Source organism: Artemia franciscana, chromosome 1 (genome assembly GCF_032884065.1).
Source record: "Artemia franciscana chromosome 1, ASM3288406v1, whole genome shotgun sequence".
In the NCBI taxonomy this organism is placed as follows: Eukaryota; Metazoa; Arthropoda; class Branchiopoda; order Anostraca; family Artemiidae; genus Artemia; species Artemia franciscana.
In genome coordinates, this window is record NC_088863.1 from 57,643,316 (window position 1) to 57,664,219 (window position 20,904).

General features: G+C 34.4%; 1 protein-coding gene across 6 annotated transcripts in view; it reads right to left on the reverse strand.

The window, feature by feature from the left end:
- The window catches only part of LOC136031791 (uncharacterized), a 68,048-nt gene that overhangs the window by 23,324 nt on the left and 23,820 nt on the right, over positions 1-20,904 (reverse strand). For 5 of the 6 annotated variants that reach the window (XM_065711617.1, XM_065711590.1, XM_065711580.1 and 2 more), the window contains one exon: positions 2,447-3,177. In XM_065711617.1, the coding sequence (XP_065567689.1) occupies positions 2,447-3,166 (720 nt within the window). In that variant the 5' untranslated portion in view covers positions 3,167-3,177. Of the gene's footprint in view, positions 1-2,446; positions 3,178-9,790; positions 9,890-20,904 lie in introns of those variants that run through there. The other variant, XM_065711600.1, reaches the window with a different exon arrangement.

The following is a 20,904-nucleotide window of genomic DNA, read 5'->3' on the forward strand; positions in this document are numbered from 1 at the left end:
TTGGCACATGCCATCCAATCATATTTCTACGATTAATTATTTATAAATCAAAATTTCTACAGGAAAATTCTCTTACTTAGTGCTAAATCTGAGTCAAATTTCAAATTTTCATCTTTGTGCTCAACAGACATATCGAGATCTAAACATTTGAATTGATTATATGAAAATATCAAGATTAAAAAAAAAATAATTAGAAATCTCCAAAGCTTGAAACCATGAGAACTTAAATCACCAATCTATAGCCTACCTATCAAATACAAAGATAACAAATACGTAACTATTTGTTTTTTAAGGAGTATTTCGACTCATATATTTAGTTTGAGGCACATACCTACATGTACCTTTAATAGAGTTTTTATTTTTCTGATGATTTTGGCCTTTATTCGAATATTTTAGGATGAATAGTAGAGGAAATACTAACGAAGAGCTCTAAATTTACATGACTCTAGACTGACAGGACTTGCCATTATAAACGTTCACCGAAATATTGAGGTAGACATCGACCATGTAATGAATAGATATGGCGGGAGTAGAAACAGAGAAACAGACTTTTTCCTATAAAATTGTGAATTCTGTAATCTAAGCAAAATATATTCAACTTTAAAAAGCGGAAAGATACGCTATGTTGTTATGAAAAATAAAATTTTGATTAGTAAATTTTTGAGATTTCGTTGAAGTTGACACTGTTAATTAAGACACTATTTTTAAAAGAAACAGTGATTAGTTAATGCTTTATTGCCTATACTTAAAACTCTCGTTTTAAATGTCTTCTACGCATTTCTATCTCTTCGTTCTGTTTTTTATGTTACATTCCTAACAGAACTAGTATTTAATGTTTGATATATCTTTTATGAATATACAAGTTGTGTCTTTATTCTTATTTCCTATTATGCCTCATGCCTCAAGCTATGACAAAATTTATTGAATTGCTACTCAGTTGATAAAAAGGCATAAAAATATAGACATGCTAGTTCTAATATAGTATGTTTTGGGTTGTACAACTGCAATTATTGGGTGGTGTTTAATTTCCTTATTTTGTTTTTTCTCTTCCTAAATAAATGCCTGTTCTTTGCTATATCAACAACTTTTTTTTTTAAATATACTCTGCAACAAAATAAAACAGAAGATCTCACTTGGAAAGACATTGTATAGACTTACAAACACTGACAAATCTTGTTACAAGGAGCTTCAAAAAAGGGCCTAATGACGTTTTCTGAATATACTGATGAATATATGAAAAAGCTCAGAACATAGCCTGTCACGGAAAAGGGGCAGATAGGCATTTTCGCAGGGTTATGGGATCTGGATCTTATATTTCAGTCCTTAGACCTGGCTTTATTAGTCCATGAAAACATTACTAGAGATTACCAGGATAAGAAAAGCTGCTAAACAAAACACTATCGTTAAGAAACCACAGATCGTATTTACAAAAGTACTGTTAGCTTTCAGATGCTCTGTTTTATTCTTGTTTGGTTCTCCACAAACAAACCCTACCTTTGTCTTTTGTTCAGTTTAGAGAGACATTAATTTAATGCTAATATTTGTACTTTCTTTTCTCCTATTTTATGTAAAAAAAAGTTTTTTACAATAAAAAGAGAAAATCAGCCATTATTAATTTGTTCTCCTGAGGTAATCTTAGCCTAGACCGATCCTCTTAGTTGTTGCAGGAAACTACCCTTGTCAAACATGCCTCAGAAAACATTAGACATATTTTTGGCGAATCAAACTACTAAGTACTTTACTTAATAAAAGAAAAATACTTTCAAGTAACTTAGAGAGCTAGAATCAGGTATTTTTAAGTAACAATTTGTTTTCTGTGACCTTACACCTTAAGAGAGTAGCCAACAATCGGTGGAAAGAATAGCTACATGACAACAGTACTAGCAATCCTAGGTAAGTTGTTCGTATTAAAGTACATCTTTCATGCGTTTCCATTCATATATGAGAACCAGAGATGTATTATCTAGATAAACACCAGATAATTTAAAAAAAAAACATTAAAATATGCAAGCAGGCAAGCAGTCACTATTGATCTCACAAGGAAGATGGAATCAAGGATTCACTCATTTCGTTTTTTGACTCAATATATTCATAATTCAACCTATCAATAATTAAACCCTAATTCTTTTTTCTTTCAATGAAAAATTAAAGATATAAAAATTATTTTTCATTGAGAAGGAGGGATAGGCAAAGAGATTATGACTAGCCTACAGAAATTAAAGCATATGTCCTGCAATTTCAAAGCTTCTGAGGTCTGATCCTACAGAAGAAATCAAAGATCTTCTAAGAGTTAACTACTTAGAATTAAATGGCATCAAAGCTACTGGAATTTAAATTAAATACACAAAAATAATTTCACTAAGTAACCACAGGGTGTTTGAATAGAAATAAACATATATTACCATGAGAAATAACTATTGCACCCATTTAATCATGTTATACTTACTATTTCAGGTAAGGCTTTGATGAACATAGCAATTTCCTTAAGATTACATTCAATATACTCTCGTAACAGCATGAACATATTCTCATCTTCAATATCACCAACAACTGACACAGAGTACGAACTCTCTAATGTCCCACAATCAGTAACATACTCATCGACATAAAATGTTGAACAAATCATAACTGAATAAAAATCAGGAACAACAAAGTAAGATGATTTAATGAGATTCAACTCCTCAATGCCTGGTTTACTAAGGCAAGCTATCACAGTATGCTCAGTTACATATTTCACAGTATCACAAAGGAACACTTTCATTCTACCTTCCTCTTCTGGTAGATTCAAGTTAAAAAGATTATGAGATAAATCAGTTTCAAGAACTGCATATTGACTAGACTCTAATTGTCCTGAATCAAATGCTCCACTAACTGAATCACTATTATTAGTTTGCCCTGATGCTCCACAAGAGACAACAACAATACTATTTGAAGAGCTTCTATCACTAACACATACTATTTCAGGAGATTCTTCTCTGTCAAATTCGAAGTTTTCTGCTTCCCAAGCTTCGTCTAATTCATCTGTATCATTCCCAGCTTCTCCTGCCCATGAGAATTTCAAGCCAGTGGTACAAGAAAATTCATCATTTGATCTTGGTCCCCATACTTTCAGCGTTCTAGGACCAACTACATTGTCCCATTTGGCAAGGACTACAGCTGAAATCATGATCTTTGGATCTGGAATATGCAACAACATAAAATAATGCAATAAAGCCACAGAGTTCCATATTAGCAACAGCAAAAAAATATATCAGGCTCTGATCAGAAAATCAAACTCGGAAGTTAAGACTTGGTCAACTCTATAATATTTAATTGAAAAATGCCTTTATGACAGGAACCAGAAAAATATTCCATCGAATTTTTGGAAAAACTGCATTTTATAGCTTGATCATTATTTTATAGAAAGAAACCTCTCATAAAACATGGGAGATAATTTGCTGTTGACTAGGTATACACTATTATAGAACAATTTTAAAGAATGGCTTTTCTAGCCAATGATCAGCAACTATTCAATAAAAAAGAAGAAAACAAAATTTCAGTTGAATCTTAAACTTAGAAAACTGTTGTTATGTATGACATAAATTACTTTCTTTTTGAATTTAAGACAATTCCATAGCTTTTAATTGTCACATTTGTTTTGTTTTAGAAACAAAATGTGTTAACATTTTACTTTTGCACTTATTTACAAATCTCCATTCCAGTTTGAAATTCTAACACAAGGAGTAGGGTCAAAGCACTTTAGGAACTTAAAGGCAATATTAATTACCCTAATCAGCAATTGGAGGTGAAATGCCAGGAGAAGATCTACCGACATTAAAGTTTCCAATATAAAGAAGGGGGTCACCAGCAGTGGCGTATTAAAGAAATGAAAATATTTTGGTCTAAGAAATTTTTTGCGTGTTAAAGGGTATGCCAGCTAGGAATACCCCCTCCCCTCTAGATTTCCATCTTTGTAATTTAATATTTGCAAAATAGCCTATGTTTTGGAAAAAAATTGAAGGGCCTCACATCAAGAAAACCTATCTTCATTGCAAATTCTAGTTTCCTATTACTATTATTTGCCTTCTGGCTAATTTCTAAAAAATCTTTTAACACCTATCTCACTCAATTAGGTCTTTGGAACTCCCTAAGCGAAGGAACAGTCTCAGCCCCTAGTTTGGAGGCCTTCAAGTGAGCTGTGGACAAAAATTGGTTGTCCAAGCCATGGCTTCAAGAATGGGATGCAGCCAAAACGTTGGCTCAACATCTTGACTAACCAGTACCTACAGGATAATCCCTTATTCACTGGACAATGCGATCTAAGGTAATTTAAGGTAATCATGGCAAAACTACAATAGTAGACAACCAATATATGAGCTGACATTCTTTGTGTTTGATCTGCACTTCTTCTTGTAATAGTTTGTGATATTAGAGCTTCTAAAGGCCACCGAAGTTTGAAGCTAAAACGAGTTCTATCGCATTCAGCCCTTTTTAAATAGTCAGAGGGAAATGGCAGTAACTTAAGTCTAATGTACATCAATATGCATACGAAAATTTGGAATTGAGCTAGAGATAGGTCTGATAGATCAAACATGAAACCTGAATCAAGCTTACAGAACAAAAGACGCATGTCTTAATCACACTGGTATTTGCAATTAAGTATGTTTAATGCAATATTTAGATCTTTCATCAATTAATAAATATCATGCAAAAAAAAGTTTTTTCGAAAGGAAGCAAGAAGCAGCATTAAAACTAATGGCAAACATAAATTAATTCTGTGTATTGGGGGGGGAGGTGGCTGCGCCTTCCTAAGCCCCTTGCTCTTTATGCTAAAGTCTTAAAATACTGGTCATTCAACATCAACAAGTCTTGTGTTTGAGCAAATTTTCTTAGAGAATTGCAACAAAAAGTCAAACTTTGGTGTTATTAACAATGATTGAGGAGGGATTTTCTGATCAGAGCAATTAAACATGGTTATTTGGTTTTTAAGCGTTATGATGAAAATCGTGCATTAAAGGGAATAGTATCAAGGAGAATCAATACTTTTTCCATTCCTCTTTTTGGCATTACCTCGAATGGTTCTTTCCACCATTTTATGCTTGGGTTGACCCCCCTTCCTATTACCCATGGGTTCAAGTTATGCAAGTTGCTTCTTGTTAACATATAAGGTTTTTATGGAAGGGGGCGGGGGCGTATAAACATTAAACTTAATTCCCTCAGCTGTTCATGTGGTATTGTAGATTCACCTTTTTGGATAAACAAGATGCACATTTTATCTTTAGATTTAGTTTTGCACGTCCCTCAATGTTGTCCTAAGTTTTACCTTAATACTCTTAGTCTTTTTGAATACACCTAGAACCAAAAATTTCTCCCTACTTTGTAATAAAAACTTCTGCATGTAGAATTTGCAAATTGCATAAATTGTAATCCTTAACCGAAGTTTTTTTGGGGCATTCTATCCCTGGAAGTGCAGTTACTAGACCTTTTGACTGTATTTAATAAAATCAATTGTGTAGTTTTTCAGTTGAAAAACTAGTTTTTTCCAATTCATTTTCTACCTCTTTTTCAAATCATGCCATGAAATCTCTTGTACCCTCACCCCCTTCTAAAAATTTCCCCTGTAAAATTCCCTATAGAAAGACTCTTCCCACAAAATTCTTTCCATAGAAAATTTCTCTTTCTGAAATAGCCCCCCCCCCAAAAAAAAAGCAATTACATATATTTCCCATCCAATCACTTTTGACTCTTAAAAAGGGAACTAGACCTTTTGACTAGTTTGAACAAAATAACAATTCCAAAACTTTAATAAGTATTGAGTCAATGGGGCACCTAAGAAGAGCTAGTCAAAAGGGATGCAACACCCCATAGACCCAGGGCTATAGGGGTAGTTGATTCTAGATATATCTGAAAGGCAAAAGAATTAAGATAAACCCTTGGAGAATCTTGAAGGATATGTTATACTAAATCAAAGGCCACTATGTGCATCCAGTTTATCAAAAAGAAGGATCTGCAATATTTTGAGAATGGCTGAGGGTATTGATTTAAAACTTTCAGGACATACTGGGGGGATGTTAAAAAGTGATTAAAAGGCCACCAGTTCCTCTCCATGTCTTTAATTTTAATGACTCTAGAAATATTTCATCAAAATTTCGATAAAGATATTTTATTCGAAATATTCCAAAGCTCAAGTAACTATAAGGGATGACATAACCCCCCCCCCAGAGCTTTGGAGAGGTATTCTGAACACAATAAAACACACTGTGTGTATGCTGACTGTCATAAGGATGTACTATCAATGTCTAAGGAATGACTAAAGGTATTCAGTTGAAAATTTCAGAAGATGTTTAAGAGTTATAGGAAGGTTACCAGCCCCTCTTGTCTATTTTAGATGCTCCCTCTTATCATTAATGATCAACAATTTTGAACAATTGATTTTATTAAATACAGTCAAAAGGTCTAGTAACTGCACTTCCAGGGATAGAATGCCCCAAAAAAACTTCGGTTAAGGATTACAATTTATGCAATTGGCAAATTCTACATGCAGAAGTTTTTATTACAAAGTAGGGAGAAATTTTTGGTTCTAGGTGTATTCAAAAAGACTAAGAGTATTAAGGTAAAACTTAGGACAACATTGAGGGACATGCAAAACTAAATCTAAAGATAAAATGTGCATCTTGTTTATCCAAAAAGGTGAATCTACAATACCACATGAACAGCTGAGGGAATTAAGTTTAATGTTTATACGCCCCCGCCCCCTTCCATAAAAACCTTATATGTTAACAAGAAGCAACTTGCATAACTTGAACCCATGGGTAATAGGAAGGGGGGTCAACCCAAGCATAAAATGGTGGAAAGAACCATTCGAGGTAATGCCAAAAAGAGGAATTGAAAAAGTATTGATTCTCCTTGATACTATTCCCTTTAATGCACGATTTTCATCATAACGCTTAAAAACCAAATAACCATGTTTAATTTGGAACTTTAAATTCGATTTCAATTTTTAACTTAGTAACAATTTTTGACCCATAAAGAATTTAGTAACTACTACACTAATCTACATGACAAAACAAATAATCTGAAAATTCTCTATATTTTGGTATAAACATTTTTGACACATGGCAATCCCTTTGATCTTGTGTGATACATTCTCGGGTGACAAAATCTCAGAAGGGTAATTCCTTAATACACTAAACACAAATACACATTTAAATTTCAAAACTTGCAGCAGAACTGCTCAAAAAAGGAAATTTTAGCTTATATAGAAATGTCGCTTTAGAAGGGTATTAAATAAAAAAAAAACAAGTTTTTTTAACTGGAAGTAAGGAGCGACATTAAAACTTAAAACGCACAGAAATTACTTCGTATATGAAAGAGGCTGCTACCTCATCAACGCCCCGTTCTTTACGCTAAAGTTTGACTCTTTCTCTCAATTCTTCTTTTTAAAACAGTAAAAAATTTTAGCGTAAAGAGCGGGGCGTTGATGAGGTAGCAGCCTCTTTCATATACGAAGTAATTTCTGTGCGTTTTAAGTTTTAATGTCGCTCCTTACTTCCAGTTAAAAAAAACTTGTTTTTTTTTTATTTAATTTCTGAACGTTTTTGAATCAATGCATGTTTTGATTTTGGCTCTCCGCAGAGGAATAATCAAAACGAAATTTGCATATTTTTTTTTTTTTTTGCTAAATAGCTTTCTCGTAATTTTGATCGAATGATTTTGAGAAAACAAAAGAGCGGGGGACGAAGCCTAGTTGCCCTCCGGTTTTTTGGTTAATTAAAAAAGCAACTAGAACTTTTAATTTTTTACGAATATTTTTATTGGTAAAAGATTTACGTAACTTATAAATTAGCTTACGCAAAGAACTTTTGTATTCTCATGTTTTTATTACATATATGAGGGGATTCGCCCCATCGTCAGTACCTCGCTCTTTACACTATAGCTTAAATTTTATCCCAATTCATTAAGAATGACCCCTGAATCACAAAAGCCGTAGAATAAATAGTTGAAATTACTAAAAATACTTTAGCGTAAAGAGCGAGGTATTAGAAGGAGGTGAGCCCCTCATATGGGTAATAATTTCTGTTTGTTTTAAGTTTTATTGCTGTTCCTTACTTCCAGCTAAAAAGCTTTTTCACATTTATTTTTTAATTGTTTTTTTTAAATAATGCTAGTAAATCCTGCTCTCCCTTCATGGAAATTTTCTTCTCCCATGACAAATTCTCGATGGAAAGTTCCCCCAGCATATCCCTCTCTTCTCAACCCCTCCCCCCAACCAAAAAAATCCTCCTGAAAACGCCTGTATACTTCCCAATAACCATTACTATATGTAAGCACAGGTCAAAGTTTGTAACTTGTTGCCCCTCCCACGGGGACTGTGAGGGAGTAATTCGTCCCCAAAGACATAGTTATAAGGTATTTCGACTACACTGAATAAAATGCCTATCACAGAATTTTGATCCGTTGACTTTGGGAAAATAATTAGCGTGGGAGGGGGCCTAGGTGCCCTCCAATTTTTTTGATCACTTAAAAAGGGCACTAGAACTTTTCATTTCCGTTAGAATGAGCCCTCTTGCAACACTCTAGGACAACTGGGTCGATACGATCACCCCTGGGAAAAAAACAAAAAAAAAAACAAAAAAACAAATAAACACGCATCCGTGATCTGCCTTGTGGCAAAAAATGCAAAATTCCACATTTTTGTAGATAGTGCTCGAAACTTCTACAGTAGGGTTCTCTGATACGCTGAATCTGATGGTGTGATTTTCGTTAAGATTCCGTGACTTTTAGGGGGTGTTTCCCCCTGTTTTCTAAAATAACGCAAATTTTCTCAGGCTCGTAACTTTTGATGGGTAAGACTAAACTTGATGAAACTTATATATTTAAAACCAGCATTAAAATGCGATTCTTTTGATGTAGCTATTGGTATCAAAATTCCATTTTTTAGAGTTTTGGTTACTATTGAGCCGGGTCGCTCCTTACTACAGTTCGTTACCACGAACTGTTTGATTAATATAGCGTTGCTGCTCCCCTGAGAGAAACACTATAAAATACTGAAAGGTATTTTAAATTTTCTTTAAATACTTACATAGTATTTATGTTCAGTTAGGCCTACACAAAAGGAAACAATAGCCGATAAAATTCAGGAAAATAACACTGAAAAAATCTTAAAGAATTTACTTATATTATTCCTAAAAGCATTTAACTTTACTTTTTCCCCTCCCCCCTTATGTGAACATATACAGACAAAATTATGCAGGTTTCATGCACCTTCTTATATCTTACTTTTTGTTCCAATAGATTTAATGGCATAGAACCAACATCAATGAAATCAAGAAACACAAAAACGCATTTGAAATATAATTTGTACAGTATATTTGCACAGGCTGGTTGGGGTAAAGTAAAGTGAAATACCTTCAGGAATAATATAAGGACTTTATAATTTTTTAAAGATGTTTTCTGAATCTTACAGTGATAGGGTTCTCTTTCTGCTTCTATACCTTGGGACCTGCATTGTGATTACTTGATTCACTGCTTTGTTGTTCTTCACAAAAGATTATTCACAATACGAAGAATTAAGAAAAGAGAAAACGGGTTTTCATTTCGATAAAGCAGTGAATAAAAAATAAAATTTAAAAACAAAACTACACTTCGACTAAAAAATAACCCGAATATTTCAGCCTCACGTCCAGGAGCCATTCTCAACAGAAAAAAATAACAAACAACAGAAAAAAAGAAAAAAATGTTTTTTTCAAAACATAACACAAAAAACAGCAACTAAACACAAAAAAACAATGAATCAGTAAGAACAACTCACATTATAAACAGAACTCCCAGCACTGATGGTAATAATTTAAGACAACACCAAAGCAAATATTTATAATGAAACCATGGGTTCCTTTCCTCTGCAACAATCGTTGTATAAATGGGAATCTATTAAAAGTGAAAATTATATTTACTTTAACAAAACAAAAGAAGGTCACCAAACCCCAGGTCCACCACCCCTAAAGAAGTCTTTCAGGTTAATGAAACAAGTTTATGAATTATAAATTGAATGGATTTTTTTCTTTTGCTAGTTTAGCTGCAGCCCTTTGACTTCTTACAGCATTGACCTTACTTTGACTTTCGTTCACAAGGTTATCACTTGTTTTAGGATAATTATGTAAATCACTACTCGTTGAAGTTTTTTCGTAAGTTATGCATATTTTTTACTACTGAAAGCGTTCATAAAAAATTAAAAGTTCTAGTTGCCTTTTTAAGTAATCAAAAAATTGGAGGGCAACTAGGCCTCCCCCTTCTTTTTTTCTCAAAATCTTCCGATTAAAACTATGAGAAAGCCATTTAGCCAAAAAAAATTAATACGCAAATTTCCTTTTAATTATTTATGTGTGGAGAGCTAAAATCAAAACATCTATCAATTCAAAAACGTTCAGTAATTAAAAAAAACAAGTTTTTTCACTGAAAGTAAGAAGCGACATTAAAACTTAAAACAAACAGAAATTACTCCATATATGAAGGGGGCTTTTTTCTCCTCAACGCACCGCTCTTGGCACTAAAGTTTTTTTTTACTGTTTTAAAAAGTAGAGTTAAGAGAAAGAGTCAAACTTTAGCGTAAAGAGCGGGGCGTTGAGGAGAAAAAGCCCCTTTCGTATACGGAGTAATCTCTGTTCGTTTTAAGTTTTAATGTCACTCCTTACTTTCAGTTTAAAAAAACTTTTTTTTTTAATTAATACTAACACCCCCATAGATAATTTTTTTTATTTCTATGATTTCTCTGAAACTTTGTAAAAGTCCTACAGACATATCAACAATTTTTGTGGAGATATATTTGTGGAAAGATATATTCGCATTCAAAAGCATGCTCTTGGGAAATTCTTAATTGTAAACTATTTTGTGAGCCATCCATGGTGGAAATTCCTTTTTTTCTTTGACTCTGAGCATTTCAGACAATACAATCTCAATTCTTAGATTTTTGCAAATTTCTATTCTAGCCTCAAAACAATTTTGCTGGTTCCTCAGACTTATATTTTTTTTTTTTTTTTTTGTGATATTACAGCCTGGTTTTATTATCTTTGACTCTGTAGGGTGGCTTTTCCATCAGTCCAGATTTTTCAAATAAATTTAACTGTTCTTACCCTTCTTCTTGTTTCCAGACCAGCCAATCTAATCTCTATGGTAGAAATGAAATGGGCACTGTGTATCTTGCTCTGTATGCATTCCTTATTGCAGTGTCTTGAATAAAATTCAACTTAGCAAGTGTATATTGGCAGGTCATCCCATATATTACTGAACAATAATCCATTTTAGGCGATATATATTTTCAAAATATTCAAGTGAGAATTCAGGAAGTAGGCCATTACCACCAGACAAATAGGCTAAACTTTTCATTTCCAGTTTAATTTATCACCAACAATACGTCCAAAACATATTCAACATCAGCCATAGTAGGTTTTTTTCAGTAGAACAAAAATTGGTCATATGAGATTTCCAGTTTAATTTATTATCACCAATACATCCCAAAAATTTTATATTCCTTGAGTTACTCAATTGGATTTCCATTCAGCATCAGCCATGGTAGGTCTTCTAGCCTTTTCCTTGTGAATATAATTGCCCTTGTTATAGAAGTAAAAAAAAAAAATCAGGCTGGCATCCTTTCTCCATTCTTCTAATATCCATATCATGCATTTAGCAATCTCCTTAAGATGGGATGTATCCCTTGCCATAAGCCAAGAATAAAAAACATCAGCGAAAACAATACCACTGTCTTCACTTACATTTATGGAGATGGCATGTGACCCAAAATAGAACATGTCAGGAACTAATACTGATCCCTGGGGAACCTTTCTTTTGAGTAATACTATTGTTTCCGACAACAATCCTCCCATCCTGACTTTAGATTTTCTTTCATGTAAATAAGCCCTTAGGAATGGCAATATCTGACCTTTTATATTTGCATCCATAATTCCTGAAATCATCTTCATATGCAACATATTGTCAAAAGTGCATTCAATGTCCAATAATAATGTCAACTTAATACACCCATTTTGAATGAAAAATAAAGCCTCTTGTATCAATCAATTTTTTAATCCACATTATATATCTTTATTGAATTTATTATATTCTAAAACATATTCCATATGCTTCTTCACTATTCTTTCCATGATCATTCCAAGGACTGGTAAAAGTATAATATATATGTAACTCTCCATTTTAGATGCATCTTTATCCATGTATCCATGCTTCATTTAAAATTTCCAGCAGAATATTTTTTCATCTGTCAGGTAGAGCTTTCACAAATTGTGGCAAAGCTTTGTCTGGTTCAGGGAGAGTATTTGGTAAATACTTAGTAGTTTCTTCCAATTTTTGTTTAATGAATGGTTTATTGTGTTGTTCTTAAAATCCAAGTTTTCCTAGTTCTGCTGCTGTCCAGTCTGTCTCTAGATTCCTTAGCACACTAGGGTCTGTTTATCAACAAGTGACTGCAATATTTAGCAGCTGCTTCTGCCTTTTGATCATCTTCAATAATTGTCTCATTTCCAAACACAATGAAGGGGGAGGGGTTGCTTCTAGAAATTGTACTGACATCATTTTTTTTTTTTTTGTTACTCTTGATGCAGCTTTCTGAAAATTCCGATTATTTATAAATTTTTCCCAAGGGTTCTTCTTTGCCTCTAGAGCACATCTTCTGCATACAACAAGTGCACTTTTGTGTTCTATATGATTATCTAGATTCCATACCAGGTTAAGTTCTTTGTGCAACTTTCAACTCATATTTAGAATTTGAACAGTTTTCATTCAACTAGATACTCTCTTTCTGGTACTTCACTTCTTTATAGGAAATTCTTATTTTGGCTAATTCCACTATTTGTGTTGCAAGAGCAACACTTTGGTTTTGTCCCGGTTTTTTCCCCTATGCCGCCGATCTCAGCTTATTCCTGGACACTGATAAGGGTCTAACCTGTGCGGTTTTTACGGAAAGTGTGGACCTCAGGCCGGATTGATGAATATGACATCACATTTTTGAAAGCTCTGCAGAACTCTTGCCTCGGGCCAAAAAGGATGGTTTTTGCTTGTCCACGAGCCAGAGCCTATGGTGTGCGAAGTGAAGTGGAGTTATATAGCCTATGTCAGAGAGGAGTATCTGAAGTTGTGCAGCCAAGCTTTCGTTCAATCAAACCATGTTTCTGCTTTCGAGTGGAAAGCTCCGTTCTAGCAGGCAAGCAGGCAGGCACCACTTTCAAATTGAAGATGGACTAAAATCTATAAGTGTTAAATATATGCGGCAGTTACCCGGCCTCACAACCAATATATCTTTTTCGAGCGATAAATAGAAAAATTTACAAAAGCAAAAATGTGGCATTTTCCCAGGGGTCAGAAAGTGCTGTCATGTATTGTTCCTACCCATTTCTGTTCGTGATTACAGCTGAGTTTATCATTTGGTTTTTCGGACTTGGGATTGCGGAAGAGAGATGGTATCAGATGTGCCTAATAAACTTTAAAAGTTCTCTCATTGCTAAAGAAATTGGAGCTTATCCTTTGCTCCTTTCTAAGTGGTGACGTTAGAAAGTTGGCCTACGGCAAAAAAAAGTCAACTTTTGAACTAAGACGGATAGAATTTTTTTCGACGGCAATCAATAGCTCATGATGAGCTGATCAAAGTATATGACGTCCATTTTTTTGTACAAATATTCCTTCATGAGGTATACCAGTTTGAAAGTTTCAAGGGGTTGACAAATTCAGTAGTAAGGTACACACTGAATCGAAAATCTAGGCCAATACAAATTGTGAAACATATAGAGGACTTGTAAGTAACAGTCGGCTGTTAGGTAATAATCATCTTCAGCAATGAGGGTTAGCAACTTTTGCTAGTTCGTGTATCTGTTATTTGTTTGCAGTGTATTTGAGTGTAAAACCAATTTGGTTCCAGTGGTAAGACATGTAGGGGACTTGTAAGTAATATTCTGCTGTTAGGTTAAAGTCATCTTTAGCAATGAGGGGTTTGCAACTATGCTAGTTAGTGTACCAATTTATTTGTTTCCAGTGAACTTGATGTCTATCATGGGAGAGGGACTTGTAAGTAAGAACCTGTTCACTTTGGGTTAGAAATTTGTCCAAATTGGTGCATACCGTATGCGATCTCTTTAAATCTGACAGAAATAAGTGTTTACGTAATGGGTACAAACGATAATGTAAAACAATGAGGTAGTTTTGTAATAATTAGTGTCACCTATGGTATTTTAATCCTGAAAAGTTACAGATAGCTTTATAATACCAACTAGATCCTATAAGATATTGTTCCAAGTTTTCATCCATCACAATATGATTGAAAAGGATAAAATTCAACTGGCTGCAAAGTCAATTTAGTCCCTTCTTTCAATATTATTTTGTAGTTGTTGTTTTTTCAATGCTGAGGAACAGCCTTTGGTCATGTGATAAATGGTTGCGTTCTTGTTTGAGCACACAATTTTAAAAATTTTGATAGGCTGACAACTTCATCCTTTAACCAATAGTGAAGAAACAAGCACAAACGAGAATGAAAAACAATGAGATAGTTTCGTAATAATTAATAGAATTTCGTCTATGGTATTTTGATCCTGAAAAATTAGGGATAACTTTAAAATACCAACTAGATTATATAAGATATTGTTCCGAGTTTTCATCCGTCATGATGTCTACATTTGAAAAGGATAAAGTTCAACTGGCTGCAAAGTCAATTTAGTGATTCTTTTCAATACTATTTTGTTGTCGTTTTTTCAACGCTGAGGAATAGCCTTTGATCATGTGATTACTGATCGATAGCGAAGAAGCAAAACCAAAGTGTTGCTCTTGCAACACTTTAGTTGGCAAAGCCAGACAAAGGTTGCCACAACAATTCACGTTGCCTGGGCAATGTAGGTCTAGTTTTACTTGAAACAGCTCAATTTTTCAATTTAGATTTATCTCTTCTTCTATGACTGACTGCGTGTCAAAATCTTTATACATTCTTGAAAGTTTATTCCAATTTACACTTTCTTTTGGAAATATTTTCTGTGGCTGGTATGCAGGAGGGATTCGTCTTGTGAAATACACATTATTGGGCAATGGTCACAAATAAGTAAGCTCTCACTTACATGCTCTGTATTTAGTTTGGGATACATACTGGAAGTACAAATACTAAATCAATAGTGGTTGTTTTTCCTGTGAAGGGATTTTTCCTGGTAGATAGTCCAGCTGAGGCTGCCTAACAAATAGGATTGCAACTCAAATAATTTTCTATACTAGTTCCAGAATTATTTTGAACATTACACTTACACCACACTTTGCTATGTCTATTAAAATCACTGGTCATTACTATATTCTCATTTGCTGGAATATTCTTTTTTGGTTCTTCTATTTCTTGTCCTATTATTATTGCTCCCAGGTAGGTTATGTATTAATATAATATTTACATGCTTATTGTTTCTAAAATATAGTTTGACTCCAATTGTTTCTCCACCATCTTCACCATTGAATGGGCTATTTACTGTAGGCTTAATAGTAAGGTACACACTGAATCGAAAATCTAGGCCAATACAAATTGTGAAACATATAGAGGACTTGTAAGCAACAGTCGGCTGTTAGGTAATAATCATCTTCAGCAATGAGGGTTAGCAACTTTGTGTATCTGTTATCTGTTTCCAGTGTGTTTGAGTGTAAAACCAATTTGGTTCCAGTGGTAAGCCATGTAGGGAACTTGTAAGTAATAATCTGCTGTTAGGTTAAAGTCATCTTTAGCAATGAGGGGTTTGCAACTATGCTAGTTAGTGTACCAATTTATTTGTTTCCAGTGAACTTGATGTCTATCATGGGAGAGGGACTTATAAGTGAGAATCGGTTCACTTTGGGCTAGAAACGGCGGTTAGCTCATAATTATCTTTGGCAATGAGGGGTTTGCCACTTTTGCTAGTTGGTGTACCTATTATTATGTTTCCGGTGCATTTGATGGTTAAACCAATTTGGTTCCAGTGGTAAGAAATGTAGGGGACTTGTAAGTAATAATCACTGTTGGGCTACAATCATCTTCAGCAATTAGGGGTTTGCAACTTTTGCTAGTTGGTGTACCCATTTATTTGTTTCCAGTGAACTTGATGTCTATCATGGGAGAGGGACTTGTAAGTAAGAATCTGTTCACTTTGGGCTAGAAATTTGTCCAAATTGGTGCATATCGTATGCGATCTCTTTAAATCTGACAGAAATAAGTGTTTACGTAATGGGTACAAACGATAATGTAAAACAATGAAGTAGTTTTGTAATAATTAATGTCACCTATGGTATTTTAGAAATCAACTGGCTGCAAACTGGCTAGAAATCAACTGGCTGCAAAGTCAATTTAGTGACTCCTTTCAATACTATTTTGTCGTCGTTTGATGTCTATCATGGGAGAGGGACTTGTAAGTAAGAATCTGTTCACTTTGGGCTAGAAATTTGTCCAAATTGGTGCATATCGTATGCGATCTCTTTAAATCTGACAGAAATAAGTGTTTACGAAATGGGTACAAACGATAATGTAAAACAATGAGGTAGTTTTGTAATAATTAGTGTCACCTATGGTATTTTAGAAATCAACTGGCTGCAATTGGCTAGAAATCAACTAGCTGCAAAGTCAATTTAGTGATTCCTTTCAATACTATTTTGTCGTCGTTTTTTCAACGCTGAGGAATAGCCTTTGATCATGTGATTACTGATCGATAGCGAAGAAGCAAAACCAAAGTGTTGCTCTTGCAACACTTTAGTTGGCAAAGCCAGACAAAGGTTGCCACAATAATTCACGTTGCCTGGGCAATGTAGGTCTAGTTTTACTTGAAACAGCTATTTACTGTAGGCTTAAGCCAAGTCTCCTAGATGTAGAACACATCTGTCTCCTTATCAATACAATAGTCCAACAACAGTTCTCTTTTTTCTTTAACAATTGAGCAGGCATTCCAAATCAACAATTTATGGGCATTAAGGTTCTGTTTGGTTTTCTAATATATCAAATACTTGACATACTGTCAAAACTTCAAACTGATTAATCTTTCCAAGCTTCATTTTTACCTCAAATTGCAGCTTGGAGCAATCTAAGGATATCCTCCTTGTAGGCTCTGTGAAGAATTGAAGACAAGTTGAAGACTCGTGGGCTTCCAAATCATATTTCTACTCAACATCACTCCACTCAGCATCCACTCTTGATTTGGAAGTGTCAAGAAAAGTTGCAGAGACAGCATATTCTGACAGTCTATTCCAAAGGCTGGTGCTTCTGTTTGAAAAGAATTGATATCTCTGGTGGAGTCTGCATGACATCTTAAACAGTTTCTTTGAGTGACATCTGGTAGAAGAGGTGGCAGCAAACAAGAACAAATCAGAAACAATGTTTGTTCAAATAAGTTTGAATGCAGTTACCACATCCCACGTTTAAACCTATATGTTAGGCTTGGTAGTTTGAGGCAAGGAAGATGTTCAAAATAGGGGACTGTTTGGAATTTGCTAATCAATTTTGTTGCTCGCCTTTGGACTGCTTCTAGGATGAATTTGTCATTTTTGTACAAAGGGGATACAAGTGTCATGCCAACATCAAGTTTAGGTCAAACAAGAGCTTTATATAGGGTTGTCATGACTCCAGCAGGGCAGTTGCTGATAGTTCTCTTTATTGTACCTAGGGTTTGGTTAGCTGATGAATCAGCAATAGCAGCATGAGAGTCATACTCAAGTTTCTCATTAACCATGATACCCAGATCTCAATCCTTGTGAACAGCCTAAAGTGGTAGGTCATTGAGAGTGTACCCAAAATATAAGTTATTTTCTCAAAAATGAAGAACATGGCATTTAGACGTGTTGAATCTCAATAACCAGACATTTGCCGAATTATTAAGCTCATTTACATTGCATTGAAAACATCTGCATCAAGTTGGTTTCTGATACCACCAATAAATTTGGAATTTGGTACCACACTAGGGGCATCATTAATAAAAATATTGAAGAGGGTAAGGTCAAGGATAGTACCTTGCAGCACAACACTCTTGAAAAGCATTGAATTGGAATATGTCAGTCTTCCATGAGATGTGAATATTCCAACCTGTTGAGTACTTTCAGCAAGAAATGCCTTAATTGAGCAATCAACTTGGTTGTTTATTTCTACAGCATGTAACTTGACAATCAATCTCCCATGACAGACCCTATCAAAGGCTTTGGCTAGGTCAAAGAGGGCAACATCAACTGGAATTCCCCTGTCTATTAGAACTGTAACAAGATTGTAAGACTTCATTAAATTTGTGTCAACAGATCTGCCACTTGGCAAACCATGTTGAGAATGGTGAAGGATGCCATTCTTTTCGAGATATTTAATAATAGCATCATTGATTATTCCTTCTGTCACATTGACAACAGAAGATGTAATACTGATTGGCCTGTAATTTGCAGCAGAATTTCTTTTTCCCTTTTTCTAAACAGGAGTTATGTTTGCTTTTTTCCAATCCACCAGAAGTTGTGCAGCTTTGATTGATTTTTGGAAGATTAAAGCTAATGGGCCAGCTAGGATATCTTTAGTATGTTTGAGAAGCCAAGGATTAATATTGTCAAGACCCTTAGATTTATTTACATTAATTGAAGCAAGTTTCTTATTCACAACGCATTCAGTTACTTCAATATCTGGAATAGCAGTAGTGATTGGGTAAGAAGAGAGTGCAGGGGGTGGGACATCCTGACCATCAAGAAATACTGAGGAAAATTGTTTGTTCAAGACTTCTGCTTTATTTTCAGGTGTGGATATCACACATCCATTTTCCCACAAATCTGGAACTGAATGTCAACCTGGTTTTTCTGTTAATGCATGCCTCCAAAAGAGTTTGGGATTTACCTTGATATGTTAAGCCAGTTTATTTTCGTAATTTGAATTTTAATTTTTTAATGCTATCTGTAACAGGATTTCTGGCTACCTGGTATCTTTTGAAGTTACAGGAGTTCCTATCTTTGCAGTACTTTTTTCATGCTTTGGATTTTCTTTGGATGAGATTAGAAATAAAAATAGTCAGATATGGCAGTGTTTTAGGCAGTTTAATCATCCTGATGCTAGTACGTCTTGGTTCAGAACCAAGTAATAAAGTTTTGAAGATATGCCAAGAAGTTTCAAGATCCTCATCTGTGGTAAAGCTCCAGTTAACACATGCTAAATCTCTACATAGAGCTTTGTAATCAATACATGAGTGATGTTTATAAGTAGTTTGTTTGCTGTAAATATTAATTATAGGGAGAATTGTAACATGGTTGCTTTCTCCAGGGGGGGGGGGGCAGATTATCATTGCTTATCAATATCTCAGGACTAAAAACAATAAGTAGGTCAAGAAGGGATGAATTCTGATCACTACGAATTCTTGTAGGTTCATTCACAGTTTGGTATAGATAATTGTTTGATAAACAATATGCAAAGGGAGAGCCTGTAGTTTGTATTTTTGATGACCCATATCCATCAATCCATAAAATTTCTGGCAGGTTGAAATCACCAACTATAACTGTCTCAAAAGATTTGGTTTTTAGGATATTAGGTTCCATTTCCAAAAGGGCATTTTCGCTAATAATCTGGCTTGGAGAACTAGGGCTACAGTATGTTCATCCAATGCATATTATATTATTATCAATAGTTATAGGTAACCACACTGTTTCAATCCAAGGTCTACAATTGTTTGTGGCAATAATAACACCCGCCTACAGTTCCTTCCTAACAAAAATAGCCACTCCTCTCCTAAAATCAGGTTACAATAAATTTAAAAAAGGTTTATAACCATTGATGCTGATGCAAGATTCTGTAAGTTTGGTATTGCTAAATTTGGGGCACACTTCCATAATTGCAAGTATATCAGCTTGTTCTTTTAAAAGAACAGAGGCAGCCTTGTTCTGTTAATTTAAAAAACTATCAGCATTGGTACTGATAATTTTAAAGACATTTCGCAGAGGTGACAGATAAAATATTTCAGGAAGGTGATGTTGATAAAAAAAAAGTCAGAGAAGCTATTTATAGGTGTGTAGAAAGAGCCAAAGGACAAAACAAGACTTCAAATTGTGATAGACTTGAAGGATGGTTCAGAAGCTCATTATTACTTAACAAATAGTCCATGGCCTGGTAAGAAATCTATCTACCTGGACAGATCAATTTCTTTTTCAATAATCATTTGCTCTAGCATCTGACACAGTCTATCTATTTTTTCATTAAAAGGTAGTTTCCCAATTTCCAACAGTCCAGGAGTAATCAACAATCCAATAAATATTTTTCTGGTAAAATCATTCTTTAATCTCTGTTGTAGTCCTGTTTAAAACATTCTTTTCTGGACATGGAGATGACTGCAATGCTTGTGCATAACTTCTAAATGCTGTTTTTGAATCCAATCCCATACTTCTCTGTAACTCTCCTTATTTTCTCTTCTCAGTAGACAGATGGATAATACTGAAGAATTATTTTGCTTACAATTAGTACATTTGCAGCTAATAAATCTCTCCTCATTTGGCTGTTGCTTACACAGACAATCTTTGCTTTGATGTTTATTTGCATGTGTCAGGCATACTAGAGTTGTTTTTTTAACAATTTCTTTTCAAATACCTATGCTTCTGACAACTGAAGCATTGCAGAACTCTTCTGTTGTACACAAAAATGTCTCTATTTCTCCAACAGCACCATATATTGGTAGGTAAACTCTTTTATACAAAATATAAATATTACCATTACAGCATAACAATCCTTCAATTCTCACTCCTCCCCATTACATCTTTTTATCTCACAGCTGCATCAATCTCAAACTTTGACTGGACACTGTCTGTTATCTATTCCTCTGTATGGTAGATTAGCATACCTTTTATAATTCCTTGGAAAAGAATCTTGTTTTTTCTTTTCTATAGATGGCCCAGCCAATTCCTTCATAAAAAGAGCTTTCTTTGCTGCATCCTCTT